Raw genomic sequence first — 17,545 nt, forward strand, 5'->3', positions numbered from 1 at the left:
AAAAGGAAGTCAACATAAATGCTCTTAGGCAGGTTTTAAATAATCTTTGGATTTCTATGTCCCCCTTTAAAGACATTGGCCTAATTATTATCTAATTATTGGCCAAACTATTGATATTTACATTTGAGAATTGGAATAAGTAATTTTGATGTCATTAAGTAATTCTGCTGCCTTTGTTGCAGTTGTTTCATTTCAGTTTCTTGAGTGATTGATCGTGTGATCATGCTAACCATGTTTATATGCATCTACCTTAAAATTTTCCAATTTAGGCCGGGCGCGGCGGCTCACGCCTGTAATCCCAGCACTTTGGGAGGCTGAGGCAGGCAGATCACGAGGTCAGGAGATCGAGACCATCGTGCCTAACACAGTGAAACCCTGTCTCTACTAAAAATACAAAAAAAATTAGCTGGGCATGGTGGCGGGCACCTGTAGTCCCAGCTACTCGGGAGGCTGGGGCAGGAGAATGGTGTGAACCCAGGAGGCGGAGCTTGCAGTGAGCCCAGATCGCGCCACTGCACTCCAGCCTGGGCGACAGAGCGATACTCCGTCTCAAAAAAAAAAAAAAAGAAAGAAAAGAAAAAAAAATTTTCCAATTTAAAAAAGGAAGTCTAATTATTTAGGACTAGTTCATAAAATTCATTCAGCCCTTCTCACAACCTTCTTGCTATGTTTATGAATGGTTTGGTAATTAAGCAGAACCTTGCTACTCAAAGTATGACCTTTAGATGACCACCAGGAAGCTTCTAGAAATGCAGATTATTGCAGTTCCCCCAAAACCCCCCAACAGAACCAGAATCTGTTACGCATATTAGAGTTTGAAAGTAAATAAGCAGATCACAGAGAGGAATGGGACAGTGGTGGTACCCTGGTATATAAATAAATTTTGACTATGCAATTTTATTGTTATTGTCTTCAGGAACAACTACAAAGATTACTCCTTGGAGTCCAGACTACACTTCAGAATTCAGGCAGCTCTTCACCTCTGGAGAAAACCTTCCTCAGATTGATCAGAACTTGAAGGATGGAATTTTCCCTCAATTAGCATCGGCAATCTGCTATAGATTCAACCTTATGTTAAAGTGGAAAAGTGATATTGTGAATAAGAGACAAAAAACTAATTTTATTGTCAATATTTTCTATCATCTGAGAGATTTGCTGTTGGTCTACATAATTTTTTTTCCTATGGAATGGCATTCTATATTATCTAGACAATTCTTATATTTTGCCTCCCCCAAAAGAATTTCATATTAGATTTGAATTGGGGGGTGAAGAAGTCTTTTGAAAGACTTGCAGATGCAATAGTCTAATTAGATTATTTATTTTTTTAATGTGAAAATTGATATTGTTTAGCAAATAGCTTACAAGTTGAGCCAATTTTAGATTTGTGGGTAGTTAAACTTTTGAGATATTTTGTTGCCTAGTATTTAAATTTCAGAAGATAAATAAATATCACTTACATTTAAAATAACTTAGCAGTGACCTTCAGAAGACGTCTGAAAAAGACAGTCTGAGAACATGAACACGGATGGGATGTAATGTACTTCGTGGGTTGAAGAGAGCCGTATCTATAAAGGATGATCCAGTATTCAGTTCATGGTTTTTTACTCTTCATTTGATTAAAGGTGGTGACATTTTGGAGAGACTGATTTTGAATGTACTTAAGTCTATTATAATAACAAAATTCAAAAACCCCTGTGTATCTAATGGGAAGAAAGTGTCATATTTTAGGAATTTTTCTTAACCTTAGCAATGAGAGCCTGAAATACATACATAGATTATTTTTCTTCTAGGAAGTAAAGTTCCTGCTGCTTTAAATGATATGTAAAATATCAATAATTTTTACACTTAAGATGTTGGTAAGACCTAGTTTTCTAACCTCTCCAGCACTGTGATGTTTCCTTGTAGATATCTGGACCTTGCTTAGTCCCTTAGTTGGGAAACAGAATCAGGGCATGGAGCAGAAAAGAACTGGACACCCCGAATGGTCCTGGTTCTGCTACCCGTTAGCGGTTAGTGAGGGGACCTTTGGGGAGTCTGCCGTGCCCTGTGTGTCACCATATTTTCTTCTTCTGTGAAATCTGTATTAAAGAACAGATGACTTTTCAAGGTCTCTTTCAGTTTTGTAACTGGGAGTCTATGTATTAGGTATTTATTTTCAACAAATGACTTTAAAATGTTGCATGCGAACCATTCCCACTTGGAGTGTTTTATTTTTCAGTCATCACCATTGTCCCCCACTCCCCACACGTATGTGTTGTGGCATCCAGAGTGAGGAAAGACAGTTCATGAGTCGATGAATCTGGGCCTTATTTCTGTTTCCATTTTGAGGAGTAACTTGTCACAGAAGCCTCTGCAGTTGAACAGAAGGAGCCACATATTGGGAGTCAGGAGTTCATCTCTGTGGGTTAATAGTTCCATGACACGGAGTAAGTAGCTCAGCTTTTCGTGGTTCAGTTGCCGCAGTGTGGATAGCGGCATAGTGTTTGGTACTTGTGAGGGCTTAATTAGATAAAACATGTGATAGCTTTTTGTTAACTGTAAAAGGCTATACAAAAGTATGAGTTATTATAATAATTATGGTTTTTTATGCCCGGATTACAGTATCGGCACAAAAGTATTGGCTGATACTGTGGTCTGTGTTGTAAAATGAAAGAGGCGTAGAAATTCAAATACTTTTCTGTGTATTCATGTGTTTGATGTTGACAGTAGGCTACCCAGGTTAGATGAACTTGCTCCTGCGGTTCCCTGCCACATGGACCTGTATCAAGTAGTTTCCCGGCCACATGGACATGTATCAAGCAGTGTGTGGCTTGTTTTCTTCAAGGTACCAATTCTTGACTGACACTGAGGATGTGTATCCAATGAAAGATGATTAATAGAACTCAAGTCAGAGTACCACCCCTTCAGATACTATGGTGGTAGATATCAATGTGTTATTAATAATACAACTTTAGGTACAGACAAAATAGAAAATAAAATTGACTGTCATTATAATTAGTAGTGGAAAATACATTAAAAATTATTTGTGTATAGCTTTGGAAAAAGTTTATAAAGTTCTTAGAAGAGCTTTGGTAACATTATTTTTGAAAGCATACACCTACATTGTGACTGTGGGTATACTGAGCATATATTCTTACATTGTTACTGGGAGAAGCTGCAAGTCAGTGCTGCAAGTCAGTAAAAAAAATTCTCTTGGGTATAAAATGAAAGAATTTTAAGCTTAGAGTGGCCATTTTTATTTTAACTCTGCATTACTAAAAAATATAAAAGAAATTCATCTCCATATAAAAATCTTTTTTGTTATTTATATTTTGTTTTATTTTTATTTCCTATTCTTTATGGAGAGTATATCCAGTGGATCTTTTAGTACTGTAATATCAAAATGCTACAAATATTTGTGTTTCCTGCTATGTTCAAGATATTGTAGTGACACCAACTTCTTGTGGCATCAGCTAATACTGCATTTTGGAGTTATTAGGGTGTTCTGTGAAGAATGAATACTGAAGTGACAGTTTTATCTAGTTTTTTCAGGGGCATTTATGATGGGGTTGGGTTGCCCATTGTGTCTGACAGTGCAGTTCCTGTACTTCCTGGCATAATTGCCTTTTTTTTTCCCTTAATGGAGAGGCAGGGTTCTGATTGGTGCTGTATAAATTTAAGTAACATTGTGCTTTGTAGGAATGGTGATGAGGAAGGCATGATTTCCCCTTGACAATGAATGAAAGGTGAACTGCATCAGCTCTTATCTGGACATATATGTTAATGTTTTCTGTGCTCCTTGATACAAGAAGTTTCCAAGTTATATAGGAAAATTAAGTCCATTGATCCTGTCTTTGTCCTCAGAAGGCAGAGATGAGACAAGTGGATAAAAGCTGTAGGAAGCTGAATTCCAGATTAATCAGTGCCAAGGAAGATTTTTCATTATCGGAAAACCCAACAGTCTAAAATCAATGACCAGTTCTTCTGCAAAGGGGTGAGTTTAAGCAGGGCTAATGTGACTGCCATTTCTGCCTGTCCTAGAAGCTTAGACTAGTTGAACTTTGAGGTCATTCTATGATTCTTCTATTAGGGCTTCAAATCAGTATCGAGTGTGTGAAGAAAAAGTGCTCCCCCCACCATTTCAAATAAAAGTGAATGTTTTCTCTTTCAAAGCTACTATTAGAGGTAGTTGTGATAGATACTAACAATCCCTGGTGTTAATACTTATGATTCCACTCCTTTATTTTATTTTATTTTATTTTACTTTAATTTTAATTTTAATTTTATTTTATTTTGATGGAGTCTTGCTCTGTCACCCAGGCTGGAGTGCAGTGGCACAATCTCAGCTCACTGCAAACTCTGCCTCCCGAGTTCAGGCCATTCTCCTGCCCAGCCTGTAGCTTAGCTTAGCCAGGATGGCCTCGATCTCCTGACTTCATGATCCACTCCTTTTTAAAGTGAGTCTAGTCTGTCGATCTTCATAAATAGAAGGGTTTTTCCCCCAGCTTGGACATTAAAAATAATTTTTAAAAAGGTCTTTGTGGCCAACTGGAAAATCTTCTGGAATTATCTAATGCTTCATTCATTTCCCCCCCCGTATTTCTGCTTTTTTTTTTTCTTCCTATTTATACTCTCCATACTTAGAAATCTGAAATTCAAATACATTTAGTTAAAACGAGTTAATGAAGACTCCAGTGATGTTTTAATACCCTAAGATTTTGTGATTCCTCGGGCCTGGAATGGATCTTAGAAAATTACCTCGTCCTCATGAGCCTGTAAGCCGTATTGTTTTCCCTCAGCCTTGCTCTGCCCAATACAGTAGCCCCTTGCCATCCATGGCTGCGGAGCACCCGGAATGGCTTACAGCCCATGTGGGAATGGTGCTGAATGCTAACAGAGCATTCACTCATACGTGCTGCATTTCTTAAAGGCCTCCCAATAGCCTGCTTTCGGGAATTCTGGCTTTTACTTGCTGTCTACTATGATCACCTGATTTGTGCTTCACATACAAATCTGTGAAGTTTGCTTTTTCTATTTAAGTGCCCTTATACTTTCGTTTCATCATGTTTATCTGCAGATAATCAGTGTCATTGGCATATTTGAACATTATTCTGCCCTCCCTCCGCCAAACTCCTTATGTACTAGAATAAGAAATTTTATTTTTGAGATTATGATTTTAATTTGATTTTACAGACATTCTTTACTTTTTTACAAAGTACAGTTGTTAGAGTCATAGAAGAGTGATTCACAACTTTGAGAAGATAGATTTCATGATTAATATTTTTTTTTGGAGACAGAGTTTCGCTCTTGTTGCCCAGGCTGGAGTGCAATTGTGCGATCTCGGCTCACTGCAACCTCCGCCTTCTGGGTTCAAGCAATTCTCCTGCCCCAGCCTCCCAAGTAGCTGGGATTACAGGCATGTGCCACCATGCCCAGCTAATTTTGTATATTTAGTAGAGATGGCGTTTCTCCATGTTGGTCAGTCTGGTCTCGAATTCCCGACTTCAGGTGATCTGCCCGCCTCGGCCTCCCAAAGTGCTGGGATTACAGGTGTGAGCCATCGTGCCTGGCCCAATATTTTCTAAGATAAAATTATTCTGAGAAATCTAGTGAAACCTTTTCAATTGCTTTATTATTAATGTTTCAACATTGACTCTGTCAACTAGGCGAATATTACTATTTAAAGGTTTTTAGAGGCTGGCCATGGTGACTCATGCCTGTAATCCCAACACTTGGGAAGCCAAAGTGGGAGGATCACTTGGGACCAGGGGTTTGATGCCAACCTGGGCAATATAGTGAGACCCTGTCTTTACCAAAAGAAAAAAAAATTAGCTGTGCATGATGGAGTACACTAGTAGTACTACCTACTGGGGAAACTTAGGTGGGATAATCACTTGAGCCCAGGAGTTTGAGGCTACAGTGAGCTAAGATCATGCCACTGCACTCCACCCCAGGTGACAGAGTGAGACCCTATCTCAAAAAGAAGAAAAAAGGAAAAAAAAAAAAAAATATATATATATATATAAAATAAAGGTTTGTAGATACATGTTACCCACTTAGAGAATAATTTATTTTTGAATGTGTATGATACCTAAGTGATATGCATATATATAATTAAGACATTTTTAATCTCTTTAGATATTTCTTCATAAGATACATGTATCTATAGATAGCTATATACAGAACAACTTACAAATAATAAATAGACATTGTTTCATACAGTTTTTTCCAAAGAAATGCAGGATTTTTCTCCAAATCCTCCCTCCCCGAGTCCCGTTACTTACATATTTTTGTCTTTAAGTGTTAGATTACTTGTTTCTGCTGCCTACTGTTGGTAGTTTTGTCTTTTATACATTTGCTGTTAGATTTAGTTACTTTGAAATGTTGAACTTGAAATGTAATGAAAAGGGCACATGAGAATTCATCATCAGGGAAGATATCTTTTATGTTGAGCAGTTGCTATCTGATCTTGACAGACTCTCCTCTTAGAGGACTGTTGAAGTCCATTCTAGTCATTTTGTAACTTAATAATTGCAGAAAGAAATGATGCAAGGACTGTTTAGTGGACTGAGATGGCTGAGCAGGTTGTTGGCCTGAATTATTGAGAGGAGATAGGTGGATCTAGCTTCAGAGGAAGTCTATGCCCCATTCCCTTCTGCATACAATGTACCCATGACATGTGTTTAGCATAGTAATACTGTAACAGGACATTGCATGGAGAAATCAAAGCAGCTGGCTTACTGTATTTAACTAAAAAGAATGCCTACAGATTGGATATTTAATAGGGAAAATCAGGGCACTTTAATAACAAATTTCATTATGTAAAACTTGTTGAATATTAACATACGATACACCTTGTATGTTAATGCCATAGTTTTTAGAAACACTAATTTAAACAACGAATTTAAGAGATGCTGGCATATCCCAGTGACACCTTCAGTTTTATTGCTGATTAATATTTTCTAGTAAATTAGTTTTAATTATTGGTAGTCTGTTGGGCACCATTTGGGAAAGAAATAAATTGGTCTCAGTGTAGCAGACTTATAGCCAAAAAATTTGAAAAAAGAATGAGTATAAGAAAGAATATTACTTATTTCATTTTTAAAGGAATTGTATTATTGTGAAGTGCTGCATGGTTGATATAGTTTGGTTGTGTGTCTACTCAAATCTCTTATTGAATTGTAGTTCCCATAATCCCCATGTGTCCTGGGAGGGACCCGGCGGGAGGTGACTGAATCATGGGAGCAGTTTCCCCCATGCTGTTCTCATGATAGTGAGTTCTCACAAGATTTGATGGTTTTATAAGGGGCTTTACCCCCTTTGCTCAGCACTTCTCTTTCCTACCACCCTGTGAAGAAGAAGGTGCCTTTCTTCTCCTTTGCCTTCCATCATTATTGTAAGTTTCCTGAGGCCTTCCCAGCCATGCAGAATTGTGAGTCAGTTATACCTCTTTTTTAAATAAACTATCCAGTCTCAGATATTTCTTCATAACAGTGTGAGAATGGACGAATACAATGGTCTTACTCAATTTGAAGGTATGACACTCTTTGCCTTGGAAATCATGTAGACATTTTAAGTCATTCCTATTTTTAATGTAGACAAACGTCCAGGTAGCAATTTTGGGGATAATAAATGAGTTCAGCTTTTTTTTTTCCCTTGAGACAGAGTTCACTCTTGTTACCAAGGCTGGAGTTTAATGGCATGATCTTGGCTCACTGCAACCTCTGCTTCCTGGGTTCAAGCAATTCTCCTGTCTCAGCCTCCCAAGTAGCTGGGATTACAGGCATGTGCCACCACACCTGGCTAATTTTTGTATTTTTAGTAGAGACAGGGTTTCTCCATGTTGGTCAGGCTGGTCTCGAATTCCTGACCTCAGGTGATCCACCTGCCTCAGCCTCCCAAAGTGCTGGGATTACAGGCGTGAGCCATCACGCCTGGCCAAGTTCAGCTTTTATTCACATTTTTTCCCCAAAGTGATGTATTCTTGAAAGTAGACAGTTACTTTCTATAGAGTGATTTGTTTTTTCTTTAAGAAAATAATTTACATAAACAGAGATTATGGTAAACATTTTGAATCTTAGGCTGTTGGTTAAATTTAATGGCTTATGCACTCTTGAGTTCTCTTTATTAATATTTGCAGAAGGAGAACATATGTGTTTCACTGATATGTATGGTCCAGAAAAATTACTTAATTCTCAAAAATATGTTACATTGTCATATTGTGTTAGGGAATATTCCATAAGTAGTCTGTTTCTTTTTTTTTTCTTTTGCTGACTGTTGACATCCAAACACCTGAATGAAAACTGACTCATTTATGTATTGGTGTCTAAAAATATTGATTTGCAGATGTTCATAGAACACTTGCATTTTTTGATTCAAGTTGCTAAATCAAATGTAAAGGCAAATATGTATATTTAATAAGTGAGAAGTATTTTCTTATTACTGAAATTTATTCTCAAAGCAAATGTATTTTGTAGATGTTTCATTTGGGAGATTTTGCTTTGCCTTAAAACATACAAAATAAACCTGTCTTGTGGTCTGCCCACCTAAAAACCTCTGTTAACTTCACATGTAGAAGGAGTTCAGAATTCTTTGATAATATGTGGATTTCACTTCCATTTGTATTAAACAAAAATAAAATTAGAGGCCATAGCACTTTGTAAACGAATGTGAAGTTTCTCGTTGAATCATCAAAGCTACCTGTATGTACTTTATAATTTAATGTTCTGTTAGTAAAAATTGTCAGCATTTTATCTTTTTCTCTTCTCATTACATTTTAGTCTCCTATCTTTCCCATTCTCAGCGGTCACAGTTTTGCAGAGCAAAACATTTTTAGAAACTGAAGATGTGCGAGTTCTATATAAAATGAATGTGTTAGTAACATCCATCTGCTGATCAAGTAGGCATTGGATCTGGTACTAGAAAGTGAAATTGATTGTAGCTATCAAAGCATTTTATCAATGTAAGTCAAGAAAAAATAAGAAAACTGTGAACCTCTGATATTTTTAACATAAGAACTGTTCCCAATGAGTATTCTCTTGCTGATTTTGTGTTAATGTTATCATCTTTGATTTTTAAGCTAATGCTAATATAAAATCTAAAATTTCAACATGATGACAACAGTTCCTGTAGCCCAGTTTTACCATTGGGACGTTTTTGAAAACAGATGTCTTCTTAGAAATTGTATTTTTAAGTGCAAATAAATCATCCCGACTTGAAAGTCAACACATTTTATTTTTCATTTCGTAGTAGTACAGAATACGCTGCATTTAGATACAGGTTTAATTTGCCAGATTTCCTCAGAATTCTATATTTTCATATTGCTACAACTGGTTTACTTAACATGCAATGGAATTGTTATTTAAATAAATTACGCTTGATGGAATTGCAGTCTTGTTCTGGTTGGTCTTCATGTGGAAGCAGTACACGACATCTGTTTTGCTGGTCTTTAATTGTCAATGTGATATGAACTTGAATTTTTGTTTCTTGGTAAGACTTTTTTTTTTTTTTTTTTTAAATCATAACATACAGGTATGAAGGCCCTTCTCTGCACCGAGTTCTTGGCCAAGTCCTGGGCATGAAGAGATAAATGGGATGGTACAGTTGTCTCAAGGAAGGATTACCTTTTCTGTCATCTTTTTGTAATTTATTTAATAGCTCAAAGATTAGCTGCTGACATGTTCAGTTTAAGGAGGAATCTTCAGCATTCAAGGTATAGCGCAGTGGAAGAAGTAGTAGCCTCTGGGAATCAGGAGATCTATATTTGAGGCTGGCTTTGGCTAGATTGTGGCCTATGTTCCCCCTCCCTAGCCATTAACTTCTCTGAACTTTGCCTAATGCAGCTGTAAAATGGGGACCATTCCACTACCTAATTCAGCTCTAAGGAGGATCAGAGGAGGGAGTATGCAAGACCACAAAGGGCTAATCCAACATTAAATTCTTCCCCTCCTCCCCTATGTGAGTTCGGGCGATGTCCGTCACAAACCAGTCGTTTCTGTCAGTGGTTGGGTTTTCATGACGTGATTCAATAATCGAGATTCTTTCAGTCTTGTGGCTCTGCTGTCTTCACACATCTGCTAAGGTCACTGTGGTCTTTTGCATCAAGCTATTGAAGGAGACAAAGCATGGAGGGGTGTGTGAGGAAGGTGGTACATATCTGTTTAAGTTCCATTAGCTAGAACTCAGTCACTGCTTTACCTCATGACAAAATAGGCAGAGAAATGTAGTCTAGCCATGGGCTCAGAAAAAAGAGGCAATGCGTATGGTGAACAGGTAGCTTGTCTCTGCCACATTCCCACTTGGGCTGGGTCCACTATGATTCTCCCAGTGTGTCCCATGCTTTCCTGCTTGTCTTTCCTTTGTTCTTTGGCATGAGGAGCTTGATAGATTTATGAATGCATCAGTTACAACTTGGTGTAATCAACTTGAGCTTGTTTAAAAACAAAAACTTGAACAGCCATCTAGTAATGGATAAAGGGTGCCTGTGGAATTCAAGGGCAAGAATGTGGGAAATACTCAGGAAGTATTTAAATTCAGAATAGAAAAGCTTTGGAGACTTGAAGCGTATTTCTTCTGTCTCTCCTGTGCTTCCTGAAGAGACTTGATGGGAGGAATATATCCACAACAGCAAAGGCTTATCTTCCTCTCATGCTCCATCATCTATTTCAGGCCAGTGAGAGACCAGCTCCACATTATCCTCACACAGGGCCCTGGATTGCCAGAGACTCCACTATCTGGAATGGAAAGAGGAAGGAGGCATGGTGTATATAAAATGGTCTTGTTGTAGGACTTTCTCCTTAGTTCTGTTAAAAGCTGGGTTCTTGTTACACTACCCTGAAAGATTAGGCTCGCAGACACTTTGAAGGGTGAGATGGCAGGGTTTATTAGGTGAAAAGGTTAAAAAAAAAAAATGGGAAACAGGTACTCTAAGCAAAGCAAGAGTCCTGCTAGTAGGCTTCCCTCCTCTCAGATTGAATCCCACATTCTACCCTGGAACAGGAGAGGCCAGGCTCCTCCCCACTGCAAATGGCCTGAACTTCCTGAGGCTTCACCCCAGTGCATACTCCTCCCAGTGCCCAGGCTGGTTAGAGGTTCTCCAGTGACCCCTTTTTACTGGCTGTCTTAGTCTTACAGCTTCCACCTAGAAGTGACACATATTTCATGTCCAAAGCAAATCACACAGCTTTACCTAACTTCAACTGTGCAGGAAAGTACAATCCTAATGTGTCTGGAAGAATAACCAGAAGTAGATGGTGAATAGCACAAATGACTATCTTTCTGGTTGCCAGATATCTGATTCACTCTTTTTCCTGCAAACAAAATACACTCACTTCTGCACCAAGGAATATAACAACAACAACAAAAAATTCCTTCTGGGGCTGTGCGCAGTGGCTCACGCCCGTAATCCCAGTGCTTTGGGAGGCTGAGGTGGGCAGATTGCCTGAGGTCAGCAGTTCGAGACCAGCCTGGCCAACGTGGTGAAATGCTGTCTCTACTAAAAATACAAAAATTCGCTGGGCACCTGGTTTCAGGCACCTGTAATCCTAGCTACTCGGGAAGCTGAGGCAGGAGAATCGCTTGAACCCAGGAGGCAGAGGTTGCAGTGAGCCAAGATCGCACCATTGCACTCCAGCCTGGGCGACAGTGAGACTCCGTCTCGGGGGGGAAACAAAATCCCTTCTGGTTGTGACATCTCTGTGACATGCCCTCTTGTCTTATTTTGAATCCAAATGTGGCTGCAATTGATCTGGACACCGTGAACTAATCAGTTATTTGCCCTCAACACACAATGTACTGGTTTCTGTGGTTTGAATGTGCCCCCCAAAACTCACTGAAATTTCATTGCCATAGTGATGGTATTAAAAGGTAGGAGTGTGAAGAGGGCCCATCCTCATGAATGGATTAATGTTATCTTGGGAGAGGGTTTGGTATTGCAGGAGTGGGTTTTTGTGAAAGCAAGTCTGGCCCTCTCTTGCTCTCTTACTTTCTTGCTTGCTTGTACTCTCTTGCCCTTTTGCCTTCCACGTTGGGATGACACAGCATGAAGGCTCTTGCCAGATGTGGGCCCCTTGACCTTGGACTTCCCAGCCTCCAGGACTAAGAAATAAATTTGTAAATTACCCAGTTGGTGGCATTCCATTATGGCAACACAGAATGAACACTGGTTGAACAGAAGTGGGATAACCACAATGAACACTCCCACTTAGAAGGTGAAAAGTGAAGCCTGGGAAGCCACAGTGAGCACTGGTCTGTAGCGATTCTGAAATCTCATGTTTTGAGCTTCCATAGCTTGAGAATAGAGAATGTTCTTTGATTGGGCCTTGAGCCCATTTCCTGGAGTAGTGCTCTTGTTCATTAGTCTCTGTGGCATCTGGGTTCACCTTCTGAGAGATTTTTTTTCTTCTGTAATTTTTCTTGGCCGTATCTGAAGAGACTGTCAAAGAAATTGCCCTCCCCAGGAGCGGAACAATTTTTCTCAACTTTTCCTGCCTCACACAGGGGCCAAAGGATCATTTTAAGTTTCAAAAAGTCAGCATTTTTCAGTGCAGGTGGTTCTCCAGTAGTACAATTCTCTAAAAAATTTATTCTATTTGATACAGTGTCATACGCCAAATAACCACACCACAGTATGTCTAAGACATTACTCATTCCTGTTGCCTTAATTAATGAAACTTAATATTAACTTGAGCCAATACCATCTCTGGACTGATTTCTGTATTAATTAGAATGGGCTAGGATATGCCACAGTAACAAACAGCCCCACACGTCTCAGTGGCTTAAAATAAGTTTTTTTCTTGCTCACACTACATGTGCATTTTTGGTCAGTAGAGAACCTTGTTCTGCACTGTGGAGGCCATTGGATCCTCACCATTTTGCCTTTAATACAAAATTTACTTTGTATTAAAATACAAAATAATGAGTGTTATCTCATTGTGGTTTTTGATTTGTATTTTTCTTTTTTCTTTTCTTTCTTTCTTTTTTTTTTTTTTGAGATGGAGTCTCACTCTGTCACCCAGGCTGGAATGCAGTGATGTGATCTCGGCTCACTGCAACCTCTGCCTCCTGGGTTCAAGCAATTCTCCTGCCTCAGCCTTCCAAGTAGCTGGAATTCAGGCATGTGCCACCATGCCCAGCTAATTTTTGTATTTTTAGTAGAGACAGGGTTTCATCATGTTGGCCAGGCTGGTATCAAACTCCTCACCTCAGGTGACCCACCCATCTCAGCCTCCCAAAGTGCTGGGATTACAGGCATGAGCCATCACTCTGGCCTGATTTGTATTTTTCTGATGACTAATGATATTGAGCATTTTTCACATACTTTTTAACCATTTATATATTTTATTTGGAGAGAAAAAGCTATTCAAAGCTTTTGTCCATTTTAAAATTTGGTTTTCTTACTAGATCTTTATCAGATATGTGATTTGCAAATATTTTGCTCTGTGATTTGTCTTTTCATTTTTTTGATAGTGTCCTTTGACAAAAGTTTTAAATTTTTGTGAGGTCCAATTTATCTGCTTTTGTTTTTGTTTTTGTTTTTTTGGTTGCTCGTGATTTTAGTATCATACCTAAAAATCCATTGCCTAATCCAAGGTCATACAGATTATACTTAGTTTTCTTCTAAGAGTTGTATAGTTTAACTCTTAAGTTTGGGTTCTTGATCCAGTTTGAGGTAATTTGAGTATATGATATGAGGTAGAGGTTCAACTTCATTCTTTTGCGTGTGGATATACTGTTGTCCCATCACCATTTGTTGAAAATCATATTGACTTTTAAAGCTTCCGTCCATAATTTTCACATGGATCATTTCCATTCATATTTCATTGGTCTAAGCAAGTCATGTGGTTATGCCCAGATTCAAGGGGACAGGAGGTACAATTCTATCATACCTATCCATGGTTCTGAGTTCACATATGTGACTCTCTTTCTCAGTACAGGTTCCAAGTCCTCATAGGGGGAGTTTTTATTGGCCTAGCTTGGGAGAGGTGTGGTGACCCTCCCTTCAAACAATTGTGACTAAGAGAACAGGGTCATTTGGAACAAACATGGCTGCTGGAAGTTTACCCTATGGCTGGTGAGTGAGATAGTTAAGGGTAAGTGGTCATTATAACCCAGATAAGTTACCCCTGGGTAATATCATCTATGATTTGGAATCTAACTCTGGTTTAGATTACTTAAAAGTGATCCATAGCTATATGTTCCCTGATTACACTTTTGTTTAGCAAATATTTATTGAGTTCCTACTATTTCCTGTCAGACGGCCCCAGGCACTTGGAAAATACTAGTGAATAAACAGATTGCATCCTTTATGGAGCTTATATTCTAATGGGATGGGTCAGGCATTACACAATAAACAGGATGAGTAAATTATATAATGCAGGAGTTGGCAATTTAAGGCCCTCAGGCAGACTGCCTACTATTTTATTTTTATTTTATTTTATTTTATTATTTTATGTTATGTTATGTTATTTTATTTTATTTTATTTTATTTTATTTTATTTTATTTTATTGAGACAGAGTTTCGCTCTTGTTGCCCAGGCTGGAGTGCAATGGCGTGATCTTGGCTCACTGCAACCTCCGCCTCCCTGGTTCAAGCGATTCTTCTGCCTCAGCCTCCTGAGTAGCTGGGATTCCAGGTGCCTGCAACCACGTCCAGCTAGTTTTTGTATTTTTAGTAGAGGCAGGGTCTTGCCATGTTGGCCAGGCTGGTCTTGAACTCCAGACCTTGGGTGATTCACCCACCTCGGCCTCCCACAGTGCTGGGGACTACAGGCGTGAGCCACCGTGCCCGGCCAAGATTGGCTACTTTATAAGTAGTGTTCTAGAACACAGTCATGCCCATTTATTTACATATTATCTACAGCTGCTTTCTCAATGGACCAGCAGAGTTGGATAGTTGGAACAGAGATCTAAGGCAAACAAACTTAAAATATTTACTATCTGACTTGTTAAGAAAACATTCGCTGACCCCTAAATAATCTGTAGAAGGTGATAGGTGCATTTGAAAATAGAAAAAGTATCCAAGTAAGGGGACCTGGGGATGCTGAGGTAGGGGAGAATATCAGTCGTAGTTTTAAAAAAGATGGTTACAGTTGGCTTCATCAAGAAGGTCAAGTTAGAGCAAAGACTTGACAGAGGGGAGGGAGCTAAATTGGTATCTGGGGGAAGAGCATTTCAGGAAGAAAACAAAAGCCCATACAAAGGCTTTAAGAAAGGGTGTGCCAGGGGCCGGGCACGGTGGCTCATGCCTGTAATCCCAACACTTTGGGAGGCCGAGGCTGGTGGATCACGAAGTCAGGAGATCGAGACCATCCTGGCTAACATGGTGAAACCGTGTCTCTACTGAAAATACAAAAAAATTAGCTGGTCATGGTGGTGGGCACCTGTAGCCAGTAGTCCCAGATACTGGGGAGGCTGAGGCAGAAGAATGGCGTGAACCCAGGAGGCGGAGCTTGCAGTGAGCCGAGATCACACCACTGCACTCCAGCCTGGGCGACTGAGCAAGACTCCGTCTCAAAAAAAAAAAAAAAAAAAAAAAAAATGGTGTGCCAAATTTGTTTTGAGGACATCAAGGAGATCATGTGACTGGCATGAGGGACTGAGGGGACAGTAGCAGGAGATGAGTCACATAGGTGGTAAGTACTGACTAGAGTCAGATTTTACTCTCCTTGCAAGCTAACAAGGTTAGCCTGCACAGTTTTGTGGATTCTGGCAGAAGACATGAGAATCCTGGGTCAGAGACAAAAATGCTTTATTACTCATGGCACAAGAAGAAGCATGAACACTGGCATATTTGTGCCAGTTCCCCTTGCCTGCGAAGTCCCACAAGGGTGATGTGGAGGGGCTCAGGTGGCTGCTGCACCCTCAATGGGTTTGTGTCACAGCAGAGGAGCCCCAAGCTCAGGGAACCTGAATCTTTTTTTTTTTTGAGATGGAGTTTCACTCTTTCTCCCAGGCTGGAGTGCAGTGGTATGATCTGGGCTCACTGCAACCTCTGCCTTCCGGTTTCAAGTGATTTGCCTGCCTCAGCCTCCTGAGTAGCTGGGATTACAGGCACCTGCCACCACGCCTGGCTAATTTTTGTATTTTTAGTAGAGACAGGGTTTCACCATGTTGACCAGGTGGTCTCGAACTCCTGACCTTGTGATCCATCCTCCTCGACTTCCCAAAGTGCTGGGATTACAGGCATGAGCCACCACGCCTGGCCAAACCAGAATCTTTTATAACAGACTGCAAGCAAACTTTCTTGCCCTTTCCTCGGAAGATAGACATTCTCTTTGCCTCACACTAAACAGTAAGCAAACCTGCCTTCTTCTTTGGAGGGAGACACTACATCTTCCAAAGCTGCTCATTCTAAACAGTTTTGAAGAGCTAGTCTGGAACAAAGCCAGTCAGTGCCTTTTCCTTTGAGACATGCAGAAAAGCAAGAGACCTATAATATTGTCTCCTAATGGCAGGTTTAAATGTTATCTTCAGAAGGTAATGGGGCCATTTAAAAAACTTTGACTTTTACCCTGACTGAAATGAGGAACCATTGCAGGTTTCAGCAAAGGAGTGGCATGGGCTAACGTGTTTTGAAAAGACTGGATGTTGAGGGTAGGGTGAGGTGGATGAGGTAGAAGCAGGAGACGAGGCCATCACAGTGACCCAGACACTAGTATGATGTCTGGGGTTTGGGTCTGAATGACCAGAAGGGTGGAGTTGCATCAGCTGAGATGGGCAAATTGGCAGACTGAGCAGGTTTTGGAGGAATGCTCAGAAGTCATTATGGACATAATGAGTTTAAAATCCTTATTAAGGATGGTATAAGACATCTTGATGTTGAGAGGACAGTTAGATAAATGACACTGGAATTTGGAAGAGAGGCTTGGGTAGAGATAAAAAATTGTGAGTCTTTGGTATACAGATGGCACTGAAAAGCCACGTGACTGAAGACTTACGAGAAAACCTCAGGAAATGCCTCTGATATTTCAACAGTAATTACGATTTTGGGTGAAATACATGTTCTGTTCACCCTCAAAGCTGAATTAAGCCTGCTAAGATTCAGATTGGATAAAATGTAATATGGATGAAAAATACTAAGCACAAACTTAAAAATGAGGTCTTCTGATAAAACAATTAGGGCCTTTGTCTGACTTTTTGTAGACTTCCATATAGCTAAAAAAGGCAAAGTGTCATTTGAGCTTTAGAGAAAGGGGAGAGGAAGCCAAGCGTAAGATCTCAAATTTTAATTAAGAAAATTTGACAATGTTAAACAAGAAGCAGCTGCGAGTGGGGAGATTTGTGTGCATTTTTAGCCTTGCTTTGAAAGCCTCAGATTGATTGTCTTTGGAGCAGAATGGAGCAAATTGTCACAAATCTTGTTTTCTGAGAAACCAGTTATGTCAACATTACAGCATGCCGCAGCCAGCATGCCAAAAATAACACGAAAAGGAATGGCTGCAAATCTATTTAGGATTAAGCCGGTAATTATTGCGTTTGTGATCATTTCCAAGAATTGTTCCTACCCAAATATTAAATGGAAAATAAGAGCTCATTCTAGCCCTGAAAGTTTTCCATCTTATTTTTT

General features: G+C 39.6%; 1 protein-coding gene across 1 annotated transcript in view; it reads left to right on the plus strand.

The window, feature by feature from the left end:
- The window catches only part of TTC39B (tetratricopeptide repeat domain 39B), a 141,885-nt gene extending 138,594 nt beyond the window's left edge, over nucleotides 1-3,291 (plus strand). The window contains exon 20 of the mRNA XM_015117669.3: nucleotides 917-3,291. Within this exon, the coding sequence (XP_014973155.1) occupies nucleotides 917-1,007 (91 nt within the window). The 3' untranslated portion in view covers nucleotides 1,008-3,291. The remainder of the gene's footprint in view (nucleotides 1-916) is intronic.
- The last annotated feature ends 14,254 nt before the right edge of the window (nucleotides 3,292-17,545 follow it).

This window comes from Macaca mulatta, chromosome 15, assembly GCF_049350105.2.
Source record: "Macaca mulatta isolate MMU2019108-1 chromosome 15, T2T-MMU8v2.0, whole genome shotgun sequence".
Classification (NCBI taxonomy): Eukaryota; Metazoa; Chordata; class Mammalia; order Primates; family Cercopithecidae; genus Macaca; species Macaca mulatta.